A 20,896-nucleotide genomic window follows, 5' to 3' on the forward strand; every position below is an offset into this window, starting at 1 on the left:
CTAGAACGCTGAGGGCCACCCACTCACACACGGATACAGCCTGGGCACAAGGCAGACCCCAGGTGGCAACAGGGCCACCTCTGTCTACAGCGTATCACGTCACTGACTGGGGATGCCATCACTACATGGTGCAGTTTCCAGAATGCCTGGATGGTGGAGGGGAGGGGAGAGGAGCCCTGCCTTCTGTCTTCATGGCCACCTGATCAGGCTATAACCTCTCTCTAATGTCCAGAACACACTCAGGCATCCAGCACGGTGGCCAGAGCCTTCAGCCTCCCGCAAACAACTTTGGGATGTAGGTGCAAAGTTAAAGTCCTCAGATGAACTCAAAGGAACAGTGGTCACCACTTGCCTTAACAAGACCAGACGGAGGAAGATGTTCCACCTTTGCCACGGACCTTAGAGGCCAGTGCTCCAAAGCAGAGAGGCTGGACCCTTGTCTCATAGCAATGGTGGAGGCTACATGTCCATGGATTCCTCGCTGGCATCAGTGCCTTCCTCTAGGTACCCCCAGCTCCAGGCATGCACAGCCTCACTCAGAGACTCTTACTCTCTGGTTCCCAGGGCACTGGCTGTAAAGGGAGGCTCTAGGTCTTAATTTAGTGGTCCCCCCAAGCACACCATTAACATTCGTCTGACTGTTGGGCTTCTACTGGAGCTATTCCTGGATGAGTGTAGGTCGCCTTCTGCCTCAGGTGAATGAGCATACTGGCTACCCTCTCCATGCAAAAGGCCTACTTCCGCTTCCCCATCTCTTCAGAAGGCCCCTTCTCAAGCTCTCCCAGCTAACCACTGGACCTAGGTCTCCTGGTTGCTTCTGTCCTAGTTTGTATCTCTGACGCCTCTCCCAACACACTGGTTTTAAGCGCAGGATAAGGGATTCAAAGAATCTCAACAGTGGCCCCACAGCCTATCCACCAAGTAGCACCTTGGATTTACCCTTTCTTAACCAGATCATCACTACTCCAGAGCAAGGAGGAATCATGGGAGAGTCGTCGTTCTCAGGACCCACATATCATGCCCTGCTGGCAGGAGCTTAGTGGGTTTGCTAAACTGACACATGGACCACCAGTGAGGCCCGGCCAGGCCTTGCGTTGGTTTCCCTCAGCACAGGCACAGGCACAGACACAGCCACTGTACTGAGGGCAGGGTGACACAAAAACCTGGGCAGTGGAGCCAACGAGCTCCGTCGGGAAAGTTCCAAAGTTTCATCTGTTGTTGGGGGAGGGGTCCTTGCCTGCCAAGCCCTGTGGAGTCTAGGGGTTGTGGCGTCGTTTGGAAGGTGTCAGAGCAGAGTCGTCCGGGTCAATGTGATGTCCCTCGGGCTGAAGGAGCCATAGGAAGCTGAGCTCCCATGGGATACCAGCATGACCCTGCCCACTCGACAGAATTGCCTCCCGAAGCCCCGTGTCATGTGTGAACTCCCCATGCTCCGCACCACAGTCCCGCCCCACCTCCCAACACAAAACAAGGGGCGTGGTCATCCCATCTCACAGAACCGCTAAAGGCACCATCCACGCAGCTGGGCCAGGCTCCGTACCAGTGCTGACCAGTCCTGAGCCGCCGCTCTCTGCTCACACAAGCCCGCCTGCTCCCCAGGAACAAACAGTGGAGACCTAGGCTTTACTCACCGTCTGGTTGTCCTCATAAAGCTTCAGGTCATAGCCACTGAGCTCCACACAGAAGATGATGGCCGTCACGCCCTCAAAGCAGTGGATCCATTTTTTGCGCTCTGACCTCTGCCCTCCCACATCCACCATCTTGAAGGTAAGCTCCTTGAAGGTGAACTTGTTTTCCACAATGCCCGTGGTCATGTCCCGAGAGCGCAGGATGTCCTCCACCGTGGGGATATAGTCGGGCGCCGCGATGCGCTCCAGGTCATTCAGGTAGTAAGCGGCGTTGTCCTCCAGGTGGTACTCGCTGGAGCGGCCGAAGCAGGCCTGGGCCCCGGGGTCAGCCCAGAGCCGTCGCATGACACCCAGCAGCTCGGGCGTGATCTCACCCTTGCTCTCTGCCGGGCCAGTCAGGGCAAAGAGCTGCACGGCGTCGTAGGCACGGTCAGGGTTGTGGAAATCAATCTTCAGGGCAGCCAGGGCCCGAATGATGCGGGTCAGCGAGTCGATGGCGTTGTAGATGATGAGGGGCTTGTACTCCTTGCAGGCCTCCAGGTTGAAACCACCGCTGTGGATGATTTTCATCTGCTTGACGATGGTGCTCTTGCCCGAGTTGCTGGTGCCCAGCAGGAGAAGTTTGATCTCACGGCGCTGCCGCTGGCTCTCCGAGCGCAGGTGGCGGTCAATTCTCCTCGACCGCCGCGCTGCCTCTTTTTCCTCTGAGCTTTGCCGACATCCCATGGTCCGGCAGCAGCAGACGTCCCCCCTGGATGCGGGACACAGGATGGGTGCCTCTCCCCCTTGCCAAACAGAATGGTCCCAAGGAGGGATGCTGAAATGTGGGCTGGTATGACGCCGGGCAGATGAGAGAGGCAGCTGACCCGGGCACGCTCAGAACTGGCTATGGGGCGAGGCTGTGTCACAGTGCAATCCCTGCCCCAGCACCTCTTCTCCTGTGGGCATGGCGCTCAGTGTCGTGGGGCAGAGACCACACCCTCCCCTCTAGTGACACTCCACCTCCCTTGTCGGCAGTGTGGCCTGATTTGCCGTAGTCATTCCCTGTACTCTGCCACGGTAGGAAGCTGTCCGCTTGCGTCTGCCCAGGCTACTTCTGTCTGCTCGCTGGTTGCTGTGGCGATGTTTCTAAGCACGGCTGGAGGGCCCAGCGCTCCCTGAGGCCCCCCTGCCTCAGGCTGCTCCGGCTCCCTGCCTCGCATCCGGCCCTTCACCTAACGGAAGAGAGAACAGCATGAGCTACCTCCCGGGCCCACCTCAGGCTGGATGGCGAGAGGGAGCAGCCACCGGGCCTCAGAAAACAGCACCACGGTTCAGCAACTCCCAGACCTTTAAGTGCTTCAGGGTTAGCGCCCAACCCACAGCAGAACAAATACGCTCGGCCAATGCCTTCGACGCTGCTTGAGGCCAGGTGCGGGGCAGACAGTGAGCTGTGCGAGGCTCTTACCTGCTCACCCCATGCTGGCTCCACGTCTGCCATTTCTTCTTGCCTACCGGACCTGGCTGACCTTGTCCCCTCTGAATCTCTCTGTCTGACTGGGACGCCACAGCACAACCCTGCCGTGGGTGTCCGCTATTCCAGGACAGGGAGGGAGCTCAGCCCCACCCTACCTCACAGCACAGTGCTGGCTGTGGCCCCCACCTGAGGAAGGCTAGGGAAAACTGGGCATCTCCTGACTTTTGCCCCTTTAGACACAGGGCCATCTCTGTTGTCATAAGGCCAGGTGCATGTGTATGGCGGGGTCAGGACAGAGCTCTGTCCCTGATGTCCCTTGCAGGGGGAATCAGCCGGTGGAGCAATAGCTAGGCGCAGGAACGGTCTTGAGGGATAGATAGATAGCCAAGGCCTGCAAATCAGGGCAATGCGGTGATAACCGGTCTAGGGAGGCGGGAGGGGGTAGGGAGGCTCTCAGAGAACTGGGAATCAGAGTCCAGGTGTGACTGCCATGCTCAGGCCCTATGTAGGGCTCAGGCTGAGTCTTTAGCCGCCATCTGAGTGTTAATGGGGAACAGCTGTATTGACAGCTGGAGCCAGTGACACCTGTTGACCACCAGGGGGAAGGTTTACCCCCTAGATCTCTCCATAACCTACCTGCTGGGTGGCTGGGGCAGGTCTCCTCCAGCAGGGGGCTCAGTTCTGCCTCGGACTGGGAGCCCAGGGTTTTCCCCCCTCCCCTCCTACGCCACGGCCCCTTTCTTGCCTTCTTTCTTCCTTCTGGTGTGTCTTCGCCTGGCTATTGTGCCTCATGTACTTTAAACCCCATCTAATGTCCCCTTCCCTGATATCAGGCTCTGGGACAGGAGGCCCAGGGCAGACAGAGTTCCTAACACAGGTAAGGGCCCCTCTCTGCCTCCGCTCCTAGGCGTAACCAGCACCCAAGACTCAACCTACCCAACCACTCACGTACTCCTTATACACCTGACTCGGACCCTCAGGAAACGGCCATCCATCCCCCACGCTATGCCTCTCTCTGTCCCAGTCATGACAGGCCATGCTCGGAACCAAGCCCCAGACCCACAGTTCTGACTTTCTCTAATGGCTGTGGCTTCCGGTCTTCTCCAACCCTTGGGGTCCACCTTCTCCAACAGTATATCTCTCAAGCTAGCTCTCCCCCTGGGTCCAAGCTTGGCACCGCCCGCTGCTATCAGGGTGTAAACCCCAGTGTTCACACAGCCTTTGGTCAGGTGCCCTGTGGCCTCTCAGCACCTTAGGCAACTTGCTCCCCATCTCTGAGCTTGTCCCCCCCATGCTCAAAGGCATACAGGAAGAGCTGTGAGTCAGTACAGAGCCTGGTATGCTCTAAGCGCTGATCAGAAGCAGTTACTGTTCCTGTCACTGGGGACAGCACGGAGGTATCTTTACCTCCTCAGCCAGAGTTCATCCATTCCCCAGCCCTCTCCTCACCACTGCCTTCCCAGCAGCCCTTGGCCGCCGTGACACTTGCATGACCTCCCCCTGCCCTCCACCAACGGCAAAAGGTGCTAAGTGAGCAGCCCTGCTTGCCCTGGCTTTACCTCCGCCACGAGCTGGGCAGCGCACAGTGGGTCCACAGTGCTTGGCGCACAGTGGGTCCACAGTGCTTGGCGCACAGTGGGTCCACAGTGCTTGGCGCACAGTGGGTCCACAGTGCTTGGCGCACAGTGGGTCCACAGTGCTTGGCGCACAGTGGGCCCTCAAGCGGGTGCTAGAGTAAGAGAAAGGGAAGGAAGGTAAGGTTAAAGAACTACTCCACTTCTCCGCCGTCCCACCCCCGGGCAGCCATGAAGGAGTGTGCCAGAAACACGGCTGATGCAGAACTGCTCAGACTAGTCATTAGGTGTCATTCAAACCATCCCAAGATGTCTGAGAAGGGAAGCCTTGAGGTGCACCCGCTCCATGGTGGTGGCACGCAGATGGCACACGCCTGTGTGTCTGCACAGACAGAGGTCCGGCAGCCACTTCTCAGCAGTGAGGAGTTTCAGGGGTAGGGGTGGGGGTGGGGGTCTCTGCTGTGCATTTCCTTTAGTGAACTCTCAATAGCAAGGACCTTAAGCAAATGTCACGGCATCCATAAGGCCCTGTCTCTCGTCACACCAGGGCTTGTCTGAGCCCTTCCGCACGCTCTGTGAGAAGCAGGTTCAGGGTTGATGTGAATGGCTCCTGGTCCTCACCGATGACCTGACAGCACCCCACCCCACCCCCAGGGTATAAAGGTAAAAGTGTGTGCCACCTTCAACCAGCTGTGTGTGTGTGTGGGGGTGGGTGTCTTCCCAGGAAGCCTTTCTAGCAGCTGCTGGGGTCGGGGCTGGGGCCGGAATTGCCAACATGGCCATTTCTGCATAAGGGGCAATTCCTGCCTTTCTGGGGCCTTTCCTGAGGGCGTCCATCGTTAATATCCCCCCTCCGCCCCCCAGCATTTTAAAGGCAAAGGTATAGCCACCCCCACCCCACCCCACCCCACCCCAGTTCTCCTCTATCTGGATGGTGTGAGTGGTAAAAGTCATCCAGAAAACAAGGTACAGCAAATGAGCCTCCCAAAGTGTTTGCTGCAGAGAAAAGTAGGACCCTCATGACAGGGTACAGTGACCACACTTTTAGCACCTGGCTTAGTCTAGACGGGCGACCCTAGTCTAGGTAGAGGACTCCAGAGTTATGATTCCCCAGGGGAGGGTGGGGCAGACCCCTGCCTTGGTCCAGAGTTGTGACTGAACAGAAGAGTCCGTCCACTTCCTGGAACTCCCACTGCGTGGCTCCAGGGGGCCTGTCAGACCCTGCTTGCCCTAGGACCCACTGCTCTCCCTGACTACCTGCCTTAGGTGTCTCTTGCCGGAATTCTGCCGAGCAGGCAGTGTCTCCTGACAGGCACGGCTCTCCTGAAGACCGGTGAAGCCACATGGTTGGTGCTCAGGAGAAAGGTGGGCCCCTGGTGGACCTGACAGTAGACTGCAATGAGCAGGCAGGTCTGTGTGGGCAGGGCACCTGAGCCTGGCACAGCCCTCCCCTGTCCCGCTCCTGCCTAGGGGGGCCCTCTCCCCAGCCCTGGGTCTGGAGAATAAAGAGAAGCAGCCCTCCCTTTTGGTCTCAAGTGATGGCGAAGAAGTTTCTCTGTTTATGGACATGTGATCTGAGCTTCAGGAAATGAGTTTCACCACCAGGAGGCTGTGGGGAAGCGGGGGGGGGGGGGGGGGGGCACTGGGAGAGGAGGTTGGGGATGAGGGCGCAGTAGGCTGCCAGTGGGGAAGCCTTATCTCTTGCTGTCTAGAAACCTAGAGCCAAGGGCTGGTCAGGTGATCTTTGATAAGTAGGCACAGGCTGCAGGAGGACAGTGAGGGAATAGAGGGGAGACTGCAGCCACAATGAGTTCCTGTCATGGACACCGTGTAGGGAAGCAACTGTCCCAGAGAGGGTGGGTCCCCCGCTGGAGTCATCCTCTGCTAGAATCCCCAGGGTATCAGAGACCTGAAGCAAAGCAACTGATGAGCCTACCCAGAACTTTCTGAGCAGCTCCGTGGGGTCTGGTCCCCCCTGGGAGGTGGGAGTGCGGTAGAACTGGGGGTTGATGACAGATACTGAGGTCCAGCTATGCTCTAAGTGGAACCTCAGCCAGCTGAGGCTGGGCTCCTGTCTGCTTCACGCTGTCTACCTGGATTTTACTGGGTCTGGAGACACTCCCCACATCTCAGAATGAACCTCGATGTCATTTGGCTGGAGGTGGGGGTTCGGTGCGTGATGACACGTTTTGACGTTTCCTGGTCCAGGCACTGCTCGTCGGTCCCCCCAGGGTGATAACCGGGATGGCACCAGCACAGAGCCCTTGGGTATAGCTAGAAATAACAGGAGTAGGCAGAGGAGAAGCTTGCTCAGGGCCTTGGAATGTGTGGGTGTGGACAGGTAGGACGAACCACGCTCATTGTGGAACCAAAGGAAGGTCAAAGTGCCTCTTCAGAGGTGAGGAGAGTATGAGGTGAGAGGGACAGGCATGGCAGGAGGAGCCTAGCTGTGCGGCTGGTCCATATGACGGGGTAGGTGTGTGTCTGTGTGCAGCTCCACACCCCATGGTATCCTGGTATCGTGACAAGGTGGCCACGGACAAGAGGGACCAGCTGTGGTGCAGTGGCAGAGAATGGGGCTGGGAAACTCAGCCAGCGCATCCTCTCAGACTTATGGAGTGTGGTTTTGAGCTTGGGACTGACTCGGGATGTCTGTGCACCGAATAAGTAAGGCAAAGACTAAATCCTTAAGTTTGCTCAGGTAAAGACGACAGAGGTCAGACCACAGGCAGGGCAGGAACAGCAAGTGTCAGGGTGCCCCGAGCTTTATTGTAAAGACAGAGCTCCAGTCAGGAGGGCACGGTCAAAGATGGGGTGCACAGGTCTGGAAAGGTAGGTGAGGCTGGCCGCCTAGTGGGACGATACATGGCTGCAAGCAAGCAGTGGGGCAGGCAGCCAGGCAGGCGGCCGAGGGTGAGGGGATGCTGCTGCTGCAAGGCCTGAGGTGGCAGCTGTGAGGGCGGCTGGAAGGACGGTAGGAGCGAAGGTCCCAGGGCAAATCAAAAGCCAACAAACATTCGGATGATACCACCGGGTTAGAACAGACCAGGGACAGCCCCATTATACAGATTCCAGGTGAGGGGGACCGTGATGTGGGGGAGGGGGAGCTAAGGGGCAGGTGGGTGCAATGGCTAGATATCACAGGTCCTAGCTTTGGTCCTGAGTCCAAAGCTGCATGGCAGTGGCGGAGTGGTGGCTGGGTGGGAGCAGCAAGGAGATGGGGCATCTCAAGGACTGTCCAGCTAGGCTGAGAGTTAGGGCCACTGGTGGAGAGGAGACACTGAGAGGGGTGGTGTTGTGATGGTGGGAGGCAACTCTTCTTGGAGCGTGGGACCCCACTCAGTATAGATATGGAGACCGTATCCATCAGTCAGCGTGCGCAAGCCCATCCCAGTCCCCCATCGCGTGCAGAGGCTAGAGGCACGCATAATGTGGTGACGTTGCCTGTGCTGAAGCTGCCCAGCAGGTTTGAGCAGCTAGTTTTCTCTGGGCCCCCAGCTCTTGACAAGCTCTGCACCGGCCTCGATGGTGCCATCACACAAAGACCGTCGGTGTGCCACATCCAAGCCTGACCCCGCTCGGGGGTTCCTCTGTCAAAAGCCCTCACTCCTAAAACTCTCTGTCCATGCCAACCATCTCCTGCAAGACCGTCCCTACCCTACGGCAGCAGTTCTCAACCTGTGCATCATGACGCCTTTGGGGTGTGTCACCGATCAGATATTCTGCGTGTCGGAATTATGACTCATGATTCATAGCAGTGGCAGCCGTTACAGTTACGAAGTAGCCACAAGATAACTTAATGGTTGGAGATCACCACAGCACAAGGAACTGTATGAAAGGCTCATGGCGTTAGGAAGGCTGAGGTCAGATATGGTCTAGAGTCTCTGAGTCTCTAGTATCTGCCCGTTGTTTGACCAGACCACCTTCATTATGCACTGCCCCTTCCTAAATATGGCCCCCTCTGTCCTGGAAGAGATGTGAAGTGACAACCATGTTATAGAGACACGGTTATAGACAGTGTTAGGTCTCTCCGGTTCTTTGCATCTTGGACCGTAATCGGTTACCGTCGCTCTCCTTGGCCTATCCTTATAGTCTATAGTCTCTGGAGGTTTGACATCCCCCAGTCCCCTCCCCCACCCAGCAGACAGAGCGCTTGGACAGGACCATACATACCCGTGGCTGCTAGAACCCACTAAGGCAGAGCCAGGCCGATGAGCTCCTCTCTCAGAACCTCCTCTGCAACGGTCAGCGAGCTGGCTCCCTCCAGGAGAGCATTGGAAAGGCAGCTCAGGCCCAGGCCAGCTGACTCTAGGGCGGGGAGAATTATCTGTCAGGTTCCTTTACCACCGCATCCTAGCGTCTCACAGACAAGCAGCCTGGCTCCTACCTGTGAAGACCCCTGGCTACCTGCTACCATCCCTGGTAGTCTCTCAGGGAAGCCCATCCCACGCTGAGCCTGGACCACCAGAAAGGACCATTCAGAAAGCAATGGATTTGCACTCAAGACACTTGTCCTCGACATAGAGACACTTGCCAGGAAGAGGCTCCCCGAGAGTTTATGCTCAGGCTGAACAGAAGGAGAATCGGTCATCCCCAAGACCCAAGACCCAAGACTGTTAGCTACCGTGAGTAGAACCCAAAAAGGTTATGAGTAGCCAAGGCCCAGGGTATGTCAAGACAGTGAGGCTGTGTGCTAACACACCACTGGGCTACTAAGTGTCCCCACACATCTTGAATGCATGAAGACTTCCACTGTCTTATACCCCAAGCAAAAAAGCCTGGCCTGGGGTGTCTCCAGTCAGTATGGGGAGCACAGGGTAAGTAGTTACAGGTCCTGAGATATAATCAGTAGCCCCCTTAACGGAGCCCTTCCTAACCCAAGGGTGCTACTTGGGCTGCTTACACCTGCCTGACCCTGTTCTGATGTTTCCATGGAAACCAAGTGTACCCCAATGGGAATGAGCCCCAGCCCTGCCCCTACCTGCCACATTTGTGCCCTTGGCTGTGGCAGCCCTTCTGCCTCCTATGCTCCCTTGGTACCCCGAACCCATGTTGTGGTAACAAGGAGTCGGCTTAGTGGTGGCAAGCGGCCACCAGGCCCTTCTTCCGAATATGGCTGTCAGGCAGAAAGGAGAAAGTGCCAGGTCCACAGCCACCCCACATCTCAGTCTGCAAGGGCTCCCAGGAACAGTGCATCTGAGGTTCCCTGAGGCAGGCGCCCGGGCAGTTCACAGACCGCTGGCCTTAGGTTGCCCAACTCACTGGCCAGGAGGGTTCCCAGGCCAAGAGGGCTCATTCCTCTCCTTTAAGAGTTCCCAGCCCAGCATGGTGTGTACCACGAATGGATTCTTCACATGTGTCTCCTTGAACAGTAGAGGACGGCTTTGGGCCGGCCTCTGTGAGTGTCTGTCCCGGGGAAGTCAGACAGTCAGCTTGGGGGACAGGGGGGAGTACTGGAATCAAGACGGGGCTTCATTGAGTATTCTACAGCAGGAGCATGCCTCCTTGGGCAGCTACAGCCACCAGGAGAAAGAGGTGTTTGGGGAAACTGGCCCAGAAGCCTTAAGCGACAGACACTTGGTCCGCGCACTCAGGAGGCTGAGGCGAGAGGATCCTGCGCTCTGGACCAGCCGTGAGCTATACAGTAAGCCCGTGTCAAAGACAAACGAGTCCATTAATGAACGCGCCAATAAGTACCAGGCCCCTTCGTTTACCCCTGGAACTTCCCAAGAGGACGCCCGCCGTGGCTTTATTTTAGAATCCAAAGAAGACAGGAAGGCTTGTGCCCGTGGCTGCCACTGACAGCAAGTTTCCTCTCCTCTTAATAAGGAACTATCTCTCCTGCGGCTTCACGCCTGCCTTACTAGAAGTGTGCTCTCTCCTTCAGCTGACATTCGTGCCATCTGACCCTCTGGTTGGTTCCACTCCCCTCCTCTGTCCATCTCAGCCTCCGCCCAGTATGGAGTTGACCGGAGACGCTAAGAAAGACCGCCTGACCCCCGGCTATGGACTCTCTCTCTTTAGGCAGATCTGTATGCAGTCCCGTCTCCACCTGTTGCTGTAACGTCCTCCTCATAGTCCAGGGGGCTCAGTAGACCCTTCACAGAGTTCATACGTGTGTGTGCACGCACAGCGGAGGATGGCTTTGGGCTGGCCTCTGCGAGTGTCTGTCCCGGGGAAGTCAGACAGTCGGCTTGGAGAGAAGGTACTGGACCCTGGCCAGGGCTTTCGTGCGTGCGTGTGCTCCTCTCTAACAGGAGCATTGCCTCCTTGGGCAGCTGGAGTCCCCAGGGAAGTTTAGGAAAAGTGGGCCCAGAAGCCTAAGACTACAGAAACTCAGTGGGCATCTACACTCCCATCCCACGCCTGTTTGTGACCATCCACACCTGCACACGTGTGAGAGTAAGCGGTTGGTTATGACTTTGTAGAGAGAGGGGTGACTCCCTCAGGAGAGTCAACAGAACTCAGCTTTAATCACCCCTTGCCACCCCGAGCCTGTGTACCTCACGCTGCGGGTTCCTAATCTAGCCACATCTGGGTATAACCTGCTGCGATGTTTTTCCTGAAATGGATTTATCTCTCTCTCTCTCTCTCTCTCTCTCTCTCTCTCTCTCTCTCTCTCTCTCTCTCTCTCTTTTAAACTTAACTGTATACTTTAAGAACTTTAAGTGGAGAGCCAGAGCCGTTCATCATAGAAATTATCTGGCATCCATGACAATGAAAAGGAACTGCTTTTGCTCCTAGCCTGGGCTCCCGTCTGCAGAAGGGCCAGGCGAGGTCACTGGTTGTTGGTTAAACAACAAGGATTAGAGCCTGCTGGATGGGGAGAGCCACACTGGCACCAAACTGGGATTTTCTCCTTGAAGGAAAAGGATTACCTTCCTCGTAAAAAAAAAAAAAGGCCAGCCCAGGACCTCCTAGGGTTTCGTGGCCACTCTGTCCCTTGTACGGAGAAGCTGGATTCTGGAGCCACTGTTTTTCTGGAATGCAAATGGGATATACAAAAGGCTTGAGACCAAAGGCCCTTTCTGCTGGGACTTTGAGGGAACAGGATTATGCCAGAGGACTCCTCTTCACCCCCACCCCCCTTTTGTTGTACGGTTAGCTCATCTCTCCCTGCCTCTTTGCTGTGTACGGTTAGCAATATGGTTAGCAATACATCCTCCATTTCTTTGCTCAGCATCTTAGACCTGGGTCTGGGCCTAAGGCTTGGTCTCCACTCTCAGACCCACCTGGCCAGTGGTCACCAAGTCCTCTCTACCCTCTCAGACTTGAGGCCCTGTGTTTTGCTCTGCTCCAAACAGGGGGATGACGGGAGGACGGGCGCCATTTCTGTATCAAGGAACTCATGCTATGGCCAGACCATCCCCGACACAGACCAACACTGTGGCGGCAGGGACACGGGGAGGGATGTAGAGCAGGACTAGTGAAGAATGGCTGAAAACACATCCCCAGCTGACCTCTCACAGCCACAGGGGACTGTTGGCGACCGGGAGATCACGCCCATGTGCAGAGGTAGGGTTCAAAGTCAGGGAGTGGCCCTCTGAAAGGTTCGAGGCTCTTGAGGAGGCTAACAGCAGGGGAAGGAAACTGTGGTGGACGGGTTGAGTGTCTCGGGGGAGGGCTGTGGCAGGAATGGATACAACATGGGACACCGCAGGTGTTGCCAGGCTCCCAGAGCAGTGGTTTTCTTGGGCAGAAGAGGCACTTTCTGTATTACAGCCCGGCCACTTTACAGCGGAACGTGCCAGATGGACACTACCTTGGGGAGGCCGGAGCCAGTGGAGTCAGATGAACCTACACTCACCTGGGTGACAGGGGCACATGTTTCCTCTCCTTCCAGCTGAAATGGCAGCCCTCACAGAGCCTTAGGATTAAGGGCAGCTCTGGAGTCCCAGTGCCGGGTGGTGCTGGTGGATGTGTGGTATAGGACCACTTGCACTCGAACCCTGCCCTGGCTTCCTCCGTGCCTCCTCCCTCACCCAGTGTGACTGACTGGAGTTCATTTAGGCTTTTGATATAACATGTATTTTGGGACTGGAAAAGCCACATCTTCCCAAGGAGATAAAGCAAACCTCTGCTTGCTTTGATGCCAGGGACACTGGACAAAGACAGGCAATTCCTCCAAGGAACCGCTCTCATGGGAAGAGGGCCTGTACAAACCACCTCTTCTTTCTTATGACCATAAGAAAACCCCAGTTCCGCCTTCCTAGTTTTTTGTCACACCCTTCAGGCCCACAGGGCCTATCACTTGTGACGTTTTTTCAGATCCCTCTGGGAAGGACAGTTTGAGGCGGGCTCCATGTGGCTCTTGCCCCAGAAACAAAGGGGCAGACTGGCCCTCCCCTGGCCTCAGGGTTCCTGGGTCCTCCCAGAGCACCCTCCCCCAACTACACTATATGTGTTGTCTTCCCTGAGATTCCCCCACTGTGGGCCTGTCTGGGCTACTGCTGTATCCCCATCCCCCAACTGCCAGTTCTCCTTCCTTCAAAGCAGGTGCTCTGTGAAAAGATTTGCAGAACAGATGGATGGATAGATGGACCAATACCAAAAGATGTTTGCACAGAGCTCGAAGACTCCCAGCGCTTCTTTTGGAGAGAGCATTACCTAATGTGACCTCGCCTAGGAGCCTGTGGTGGAGGAAGGGGTCACACACCTATAGTCCGACGGTCCATACAGACCTCAAGCCCTGAGGCCTCTGCTGGCCCACAGACACTCCTGAGTGTTCTGGGACCTGGTTCTGGTGAGATCCCAGGGTCCCCCATCTGTGTCCCTGACTTTTTGGCTCCTGCTTTCCACATTCCTCCTCAGATGTCCTTTCTGAATGGGAGGCCTGTCCAACAAAGACCCCAAACTTAGAAGTCTCTATCTAGTTCCTTCTCCCATGGGGGGCAAAAGTCGTCCTCCTGAAACCTGTACCCTCTCTCCCACGGTCCAGCCCTACCTGCCTGGCATAGCTACAACCTTACGGCGTACCCCACCCCAGGCAGTTCTTTAACCCTGTGGCCTCTTCTCCCTGGTTTCTGGCTCTCAGGTCATGTTCTCCCTTCCTCATTCTCCAGCCCTTAGCCAGTGTCTCGTCATCCTGGTCTCTGTTCCAGCCCTCATGTCATACTCTCCTTTTAGTCCCTGGGCCCTAGACCTGCATCCTCTACCCCCACCCTTATTCTATTCCCTTCCCCTGGTCTTCCCTATGACCCCTTTCCCAGGCCTTACCAGCCTGCCTGTTTCCTCTCCTCCCCCGTCCTTGTCTAACCACCCCTCTTACTGGTTCCCGGGCCTTCCTCCCATTTTCCAGACCAGAACCGTCTCTTCCCTTCAGCTTGCCTCTAGACTCTCCTACAGAGCCTGGGGACTTTGAAGAATCCTTTGTCTCTTCTGTCTTGGAGAAATGGGCTTTCAGGTTGGCCTTTCCCGGGAGCTCTTCGCCACCAAGCAGTGCCCCCTCCCACCCCGCCCCGGTCTATCTCTGTGACCTTGTGTCTGCTGTAGATCATGGTCCACATCTTCCCGAGTAGAAGGATATTCCCTATGCAAACAAACAAGCAAAACCACCAGCAGCCGAGGAGACCAACTCCAAATGTAATAAATTATTACAGATGCATTTCTAATACCCATTAATCACCGCACACTGCTATCAAAGAGGGGGCTGTTGGCTTGTTGCTTTAACGAGAAGCCAATTTACAGAGGAGTGGGAAGGTATACACTTTAAACGCTTCCTTGTCAGTCCCGGACAGAAGTACATCTGGGGAGGACAGGCTCAGGCTCAACGTCCTGCAGCTGCCGGGAACATCCTCGTCCTCGCTGAACCACAGCGTGCACACCTGGTAATGACACCCAGTTTCCTTTCTCCGACCCCAGTGTGTGGAGGGAGTAGCTGTTATTACTCCCTGTGCCCGAACAAACCATCTTACCCCACCAAACCAAACCGCACCGGGCCTCTGAGGATTTACAAATCAGCGGCTGTGATTTCTACGGAAGCCCCCCCCCCCCAACCCCGGCACCCGCCCTCGGCCCGTTTACGGAATATTCAAGGATGTGATTATAGTAAGGACGGCCGGCTGGTGTAAACACACTTGGGACAAACACAGCTGACTCACGGGTGGGGAAGCAAGTGCCAGGCGAGTGCTAGAGAGAGAGCTACCTACTGTCCCAGGAGCCACGTGAACACAAGGCCAGCATGGTGTGCTTTACAGGGAGAACTGGAGAACTCCCTTCCACCCAGGAAATGGATTAGGGGGAAGGGGGGGTTGAGTGGAGGGGAGTCTGGGGAGGGGGGAAGGCCGTTCCTGGTGACCAGTTTTCATAAGGCTTGCAAAGGACTTTGCATTTCATTTCTCACAAACCCTGCAAATGTCCGAAACTATGACAGTATGCAGGATACTACTGATTCGGCTTAGGAAAATATGACTATGTTTGTTGGTTTTTTTTGTTTGTTTTTGTTGGTTTGTTGTTTGTTTTGTCACTCAAAAGTGGCTAGGGCCAGGCCACTGGGTTAGCTTTTCCCTGTTACCTCTGTGACTTGTAAATCAGCAGCAGGTTTCTCTTCTTGGTCCCCTCCAAGCCTGCTGTCCGTCCGTCCGTCCGTCCGTCCGTCCGTCCCTCCCCTCCCCCCTCCCTGCTCACACTCTTAGTCTCATTTTGAGGCTGGGGTCCAGGTAGATGTTAGGAGGCACAGGAGTATGTGTGTGTATATATATGTACAGTGCGCCCTCCCCCAGACGTCCCCTAGCCCAACCCATGGCTCCGCCCCAGCAGGGCAGGTGGTGACAGCCTATTAGTGTCCAATGGCTAAAGGAAGGTGATATGAGAGCGGCAGGGGCCCTTTCCTGCATCCCTGCGACTCTGGCCAGACACGCGTGTAATCTTCTGGCCTACAGCCACCGAGGCTGACCAGACAAGAGGCAAAGAGCTTCACCCGAGAGCACTGACTCAGGAGGAAATTCGGCCAGGACTAAAGAGATAAAAGTGGAAGAATTTGACCTATGGAGGGGGGTGGGGGGGGGACGACAGCCAAGAGGTAGGGCCACTGATGAGAGTCACATTAAATAGTGTGCTGCCTCCTGGAGTTGTGGCCTGGAGCTGCTGGTCTGTCTGGTCAGGTCCCTGGGCCGGGTACTGACCAGATGCCACCGTATGGACCTCTGTAGGTTCCTCCTGCCCTTGTCTTTTCTCAAGACACTATAATCTCACCCTGCTCCCCAAACTTCTCCAGTTGAGTTCCTGAGTCCTGGTCCGAAGGTCCCTTCCTCCTCTTTGCTATTTGGAAGGTGAAAAGCACCCCCTATCTTTCTTTCTCTGTCTCACACCCCTCGTTTGGACCTGCCGGAGTTTACGCCCCTGCTCTGATTGACCTGACCTGTCACAGATGGTGTGGTCCTGCTGTATATCCTGGGATGATCCTCAGGTCTGAGAAGGGGTCAGACATGTGAGTTTTGTCAGTGCTGAGATCTGCCCGAGTCTAGCAGCCTGGGGCCCTTGTAACTGCTCTTTGGGCAGCAACAGATCACTCCCATGGGAGTCCACGACTCCAGTTACTCCCGAACACTGATAAGTAACTATCCTGGGAAGGAAGGTCCTTAAGAGGAAGAGGGTCACAGGTATTGGGGCTGCACACCTTCAAGCCCAGCACTGGGAGGCAGAGGCAAAGGCTGAGTTCGAGGCCAGCCTGGTCGATAAAGCAAGTCCCGGGGCAGCCAGAAACTCTGTCTCAGAAGCTAAGCCAAGCCAAACCAAGCCAAACCAAGCCAAACCAAGCCAAACCAAAAAAGAGGTAGAGGCTTAGTGGATTGTTCTTCCACCGTGACCAGTAGAAGGAGAACTCAGAGGCGAAACTCTTAGGGGGAGTGGGGAGACTCAGGCTAGGCTCAGAGAAGAAGCTAGTAGGTGTGAAGTTCTAGCCATGGGAGGACGCGGGGCTGATCACATGGGAAGCCTAGGAGGAGAGGAGCCTGTCCACCAGGAGGACAAGCTGCCTCTCACTTTGAGGAAGAGACAGATCACCACAGGCATTTCCAGGAAAGGAGGCCCCACGGCCCTGCAGCCGACACCCGTGGGCATGGGACTACGTAGGTAACAGCACAGCCATATGAACAGGAGGTCCCGGGACGCCAAGGCACGCACAGCACGCTCAGGATTCTCTCCCTTCACTCCCTGTCTAATGGGGGCATCTTGCACCAGGCTGGGCCCTCCGGTTATCCAACCTGGTCATCGGGCTTAATCTGCTCAGTCTGTCTCCTGGGCGGCAGCAGTGACCTCTCAGGTGCCCTTGCTGTCGCCAGCCCCATGCACCTGGTGCCCTGCGAGCAGCTAAGGGCTTATTAGGAATAAGGCAGTGGGTATCTCTCTCTCTCGCTCTTGAAGCCTTCTTTCTGTCCCTCACCATTTTAGCTCAGAGCCAGGGGTCACGGTGGTGCCATGGCTCTGGGGTGCTGGCTGTAGCACAATCTCCAACTGCCTCCCCACCCCCACTCCCTCCTTTGCTCATCTCCCTGCTAATCTCCCTCACACAGGGGATCCCGCTCAACTCAGGGCAGTTGCATAGCCTTTCGCTCTCCGTCTAAGTCTGTAAACTTCTGTTCGGGGCCACCTCATGTCCAACAGTTCAGACTTCTCTTCCTTGCCAATCACATTTACGAGCAAAAACACTCACCCTGACCCAAATACCCAACGCCGTCTTCCCTCCCGGTACTGCTCCTTTCTAAACAACGTGTCACGCTATGTTTAAGCAACAGCTCACACACGGTGGGTGCTACCCCCTTTCAGATCCGAGATCAGCAGTCAGTGGCTGGGTGAGGGACGGGAGGAGGGACATCGGAACACCGCTTCCCCTGGATGGAACTGCCGATGAGTCACCAGTTCTAGAGTCTGGGACATCCTCTATCTTGTAAATTCTCTGAAGCTGGGTTTCTGTTGCTTCCTCCCTATTATCTACTCTGAGCTGCTCTGAAGCCCCACAAAAGACCTATGCTCCCCCGCCCCCCTGAATGCCGGCCTTTTCGATATGCCAGTGACATCTCTAAGCCCTACAGGCTAAGAGCCGTGAGCTGTACGGCGTCCTAAGTCAGAATGTACCCATAACCTCATACCAAGTACGCATGTGTGGAGGAGCCAAGGAACCCCAGGAGCTGGGGGCCACGATTGGGGTGCTGGTAAATATTCAGGAGGCTCCTTGGAGAAGTCAGGCAGGATCCGAGAACAAGAGTGGTCCCATCAGGGCCCCTGTGCAGTCCCAGCCACAGGGCAGGGCAGGGCAGGGCAGGGCTGGCAGTGTGCACAAGTGTGCGCGCGTGGTGTTATCACAGAGGAGATCGAAGGCTGGCACCGGCCCAGTGTTTAAGGGAAATGAATAGATTTTGGCCGAGGACAAAGGGAGTTTGATTAATCAGAAATTGGATAATGGAGGCAACACTCTAATTATTTTTCTTCCCAGCATTTATCAAGAAATATGTTTGCAGTGCATATCAGAGGTAACAGAGTGGGGGAGGGGGCCAGCTCTGCTGCAGGGAATGTCTGGCTTGGGGACAAGGCCATACTCACTGGCCAGGATGGATGGGAGGCTCCTGGAAGCCAGTCAGCAGGGCAAGAAGGGCAGGAGGGACAGGTCTGAGCCACCACACAACGTGGCTAGAGGCCAATGGGGACACGCCGTGAAGAGTGGGGAGGCGGGAGACACAGGGGCAGGTCCTCAGTCAGCGCAACCCCCATCCTCCTGGCCCAGTGCCTCCCTTTCACCCAGCTCTGCCCAGCCAACCCCAGCAAGGGTGCAGGGCAGAAGGGGACACTGCCACCTCGGGTCACAGACTGTTTCTCACGAAGCTCTAGGACCTGCTGGACTGTTAAGTCCATCTTGCCAACCGTCTCCTAGGAGAACCTTCAGGGGGCTTGCCCAGCATCCTGGAGGGTTTTCTCATGTCTACCCCCGGTGGACCGCAGGATGGGTCAGGTGGGAGCACTGAGCCTCTGAGTCTGCGGCTCACGCACCTTGTCCTTCCCCGGCCACTCCGCCCACTTTTCCCATGTCGTCCCTATTCCCACCCCCCTGTGAAAGGCCACAGTGCGGTTTTCTCTTCCCGTGGTCGCCTGGTCCACACAAACAGGCAGCCTTCTTGGGGTGCCACGCTGGAGGGAGACATACCTAGGAGGAGCTTAGCCTTGCTAAGTGGCCTCTCTCGTTTGCTACTCTTCATTCATTCATTCATTCATTCATTCATTCATTCATTCATTCATACAGTCTACACAGCAAGGCTGTCACAGGGCAGGGAGGAGGCAACACATCGGCTGAGAGAAGGGACAGTTAATGACAGTGGCCAAGCTGCTCTGAGACTTCAGATGCCCCCCGAGAGGAAGGAGGGGGTGGTAAGGGTGGGATCAGGGCCACACTCTGAAGTAAGGGAGGAGCTATGGGGATGGGTTAAAGGTGACAGGCAGCAGACAGGCAGTAGTGAGTGGCTGGCTAGCTGCTGACAAGCACGTTTCAACCCTGCCGGCGAACTTCTCCCAGGTATCAGTAACCAGCCATGACTGTTTGCCTGAGTATGACACAGCCTTAGAATCCTCTTCATCACAGCGTGCTTTAGGCAGCCACTCTGAACCTGGACAACCGTCCGTCTGCATCCCTGGCTCAGCCGGGACCCTCAGATTATAAAAGAATGAGGAGGGCTGGTGTGGTAGCTTCGCTCTGTACAATGATGCCTAGTGTGCAGGGAAGGCTCGGTATGCGAAAAGGCCTAGTACGGGGAGGTGGTGGTGGAGGTGGTGGTGGTGGTGGTGTGTGTGTGTGCGTGCGCGTGTGCGTGTGCATGTATCTGTCTGTCTGTCTGTCATGGGCTTCTCTTGCTCCCAGCGGCCCCGATGACCTGATAGGCTGTCTCTGGATCTGGGGTCACTAAGCCCATGACTACGTACGTCACTTTCTTTCCTTCAGGATCTTGTTTCGTCCCCTCAGGATGGTTCCCCACGGACGCACCTCCTGCGCAGCATTTCCACGTAAATTCCACTTCCTCACACACCAAGGTCCCACACACAGCCACTTCACCAAGGAGCCAGCTACCAGTCTGAGGCGTCTGACTCTGTCAGAAGCCAGCCAACTGACCGGTGTCTGGCCAGTGCGTGAACCACGGCCAGGCCTTGACAGGGGCCCAGCTGACCTCTCTCAGGAGCAGAGGGCTAAGCCGGGGCCACCATCCTCCATTCCAGTTAGCACGGGCCAAGCCCTCTGCAAGAGAGGGGCTCAAAGGGGGCGGTTAGCGGTGCCACCCGATTGCCAGGGGTCGTTCCTCACGAGCAGACTCGCCGGGCCATTTTCTCATAGGTGAACACAAGAAATCGTCCATGCCTCACACAACTTTCATCCAGACCCAAGAAATAATAGACACACGAGATGTGTAAAGGAAACATGTAGGTCAGACGGAGGCGACTGCCGAGGGGAAGACGGAGAAGCAGGAGGGCCCAGACGCACGGCACGCCCGGGGTGTGAATAAGGTTATAGCGAGCCTCAAGTAAGCATGGTGGAAATCCTCCCTGTGTGTGGCCCTGTGTAGAGCAGCGGCAACAGCCTGCAGCGTCAGAGCAGGGAGTCAAATAACCCCGCAGTGAGCGGAGAACAATTCTTTTCAGGCAGAATCTGAGGAAGCAAGCTTCCTCTACTGAGTGACCAACCGGGGAGGGGGGTGGGCAGGACCCTCCATTCCCCCAAGGGGCAGAGCCCTAGTGTTAGCACACGGGCAATCTCCCAGTGCACTGACTTTTGTCATTCCTCGAGAGAAAAGGAAACTGAGGCCCAAAGAGGTGAAAGGGTCAGTCCCAGTGCACGGGACTAAGGGGTCTAAGTAGTCCCAGGGGCTACACACAGTTTACCAGCCATGGAACTGGAGCAGAAGGGCCGGGCGAAAAAACTCCCAGGGCTTGCTGCAGCCCACCACCCTGGTTGGAGCAAGAGGCCATAAACATGAGAGCTGCCGGGAGCAGGTCCATAGGTCCAGTCAGGGAGCCTCCGGCACACTTCCTGTGACCAACTGGGAGATAAAGTCAGTCTACTGAGGAGGAAGCTGAGAATCCCAGCTTCCTAATGCCCCTGTCCCCCAAGCATGGCCTATCGGGGCGGGGGTCTACTGAGGCACTGGGGAAAGTGGCCCTCCCCACCAAAATCAGGTCTCTGCCTCCAATGGATTGAAGAAACAGGTCCCTCCTCCATAACACTGATTGTTTGTGAGGGGGCAAAGGGACGTATCCTGCCT

General features: G+C 56.1%; 2 protein-coding genes across 5 annotated transcripts in view; one reads left to right on the top strand and one right to left on the bottom strand.

Moving 5' to 3' along the window:
* Nucleotides 1–20,896, top strand: part of Rsph14 (radial spoke head 14 homolog) — a 75,901-nt gene that overhangs the window by 39,996 nt on the left and 15,009 nt on the right. The window lies entirely within an intron of this gene.
* Nucleotides 1–20,896, bottom strand: part of Gnaz (G protein subunit alpha z) — a 50,824-nt gene that overhangs the window by 24,066 nt on the left and 5,862 nt on the right. The window contains exons 2-3 of one of the 3 annotated variants that reach the window (XM_087596969.1): nt 8,832–8,966; nt 1,632–2,842 (exon numbers count right to left, since the gene is read on the bottom strand). In XM_087596969.1, coding sequence (XP_087453095.1) covers nt 1,632–2,354 — 723 coding nt within the window. In that variant the 5' untranslated portion in view covers nt 2,355–2,842; nt 8,832–8,966. Of the gene's footprint in view, nt 1–1,631; nt 2,843–8,831; nt 8,967–20,896 lie in introns of those variants that run through there. The other 2 variants (XM_087596968.1, NM_013189.2) reach the window with 2 other exon arrangements.

This window comes from Rattus norvegicus, chromosome 20 (genome assembly GCF_021556685.1).
Source record: "Rattus norvegicus strain SHRSP/BbbUtx chromosome 20, alternate assembly SHRSP_T2T, whole genome shotgun sequence".
NCBI classification, from domain to species: domain Eukaryota; kingdom Metazoa; phylum Chordata; class Mammalia; order Rodentia; family Muridae; genus Rattus; species Rattus norvegicus.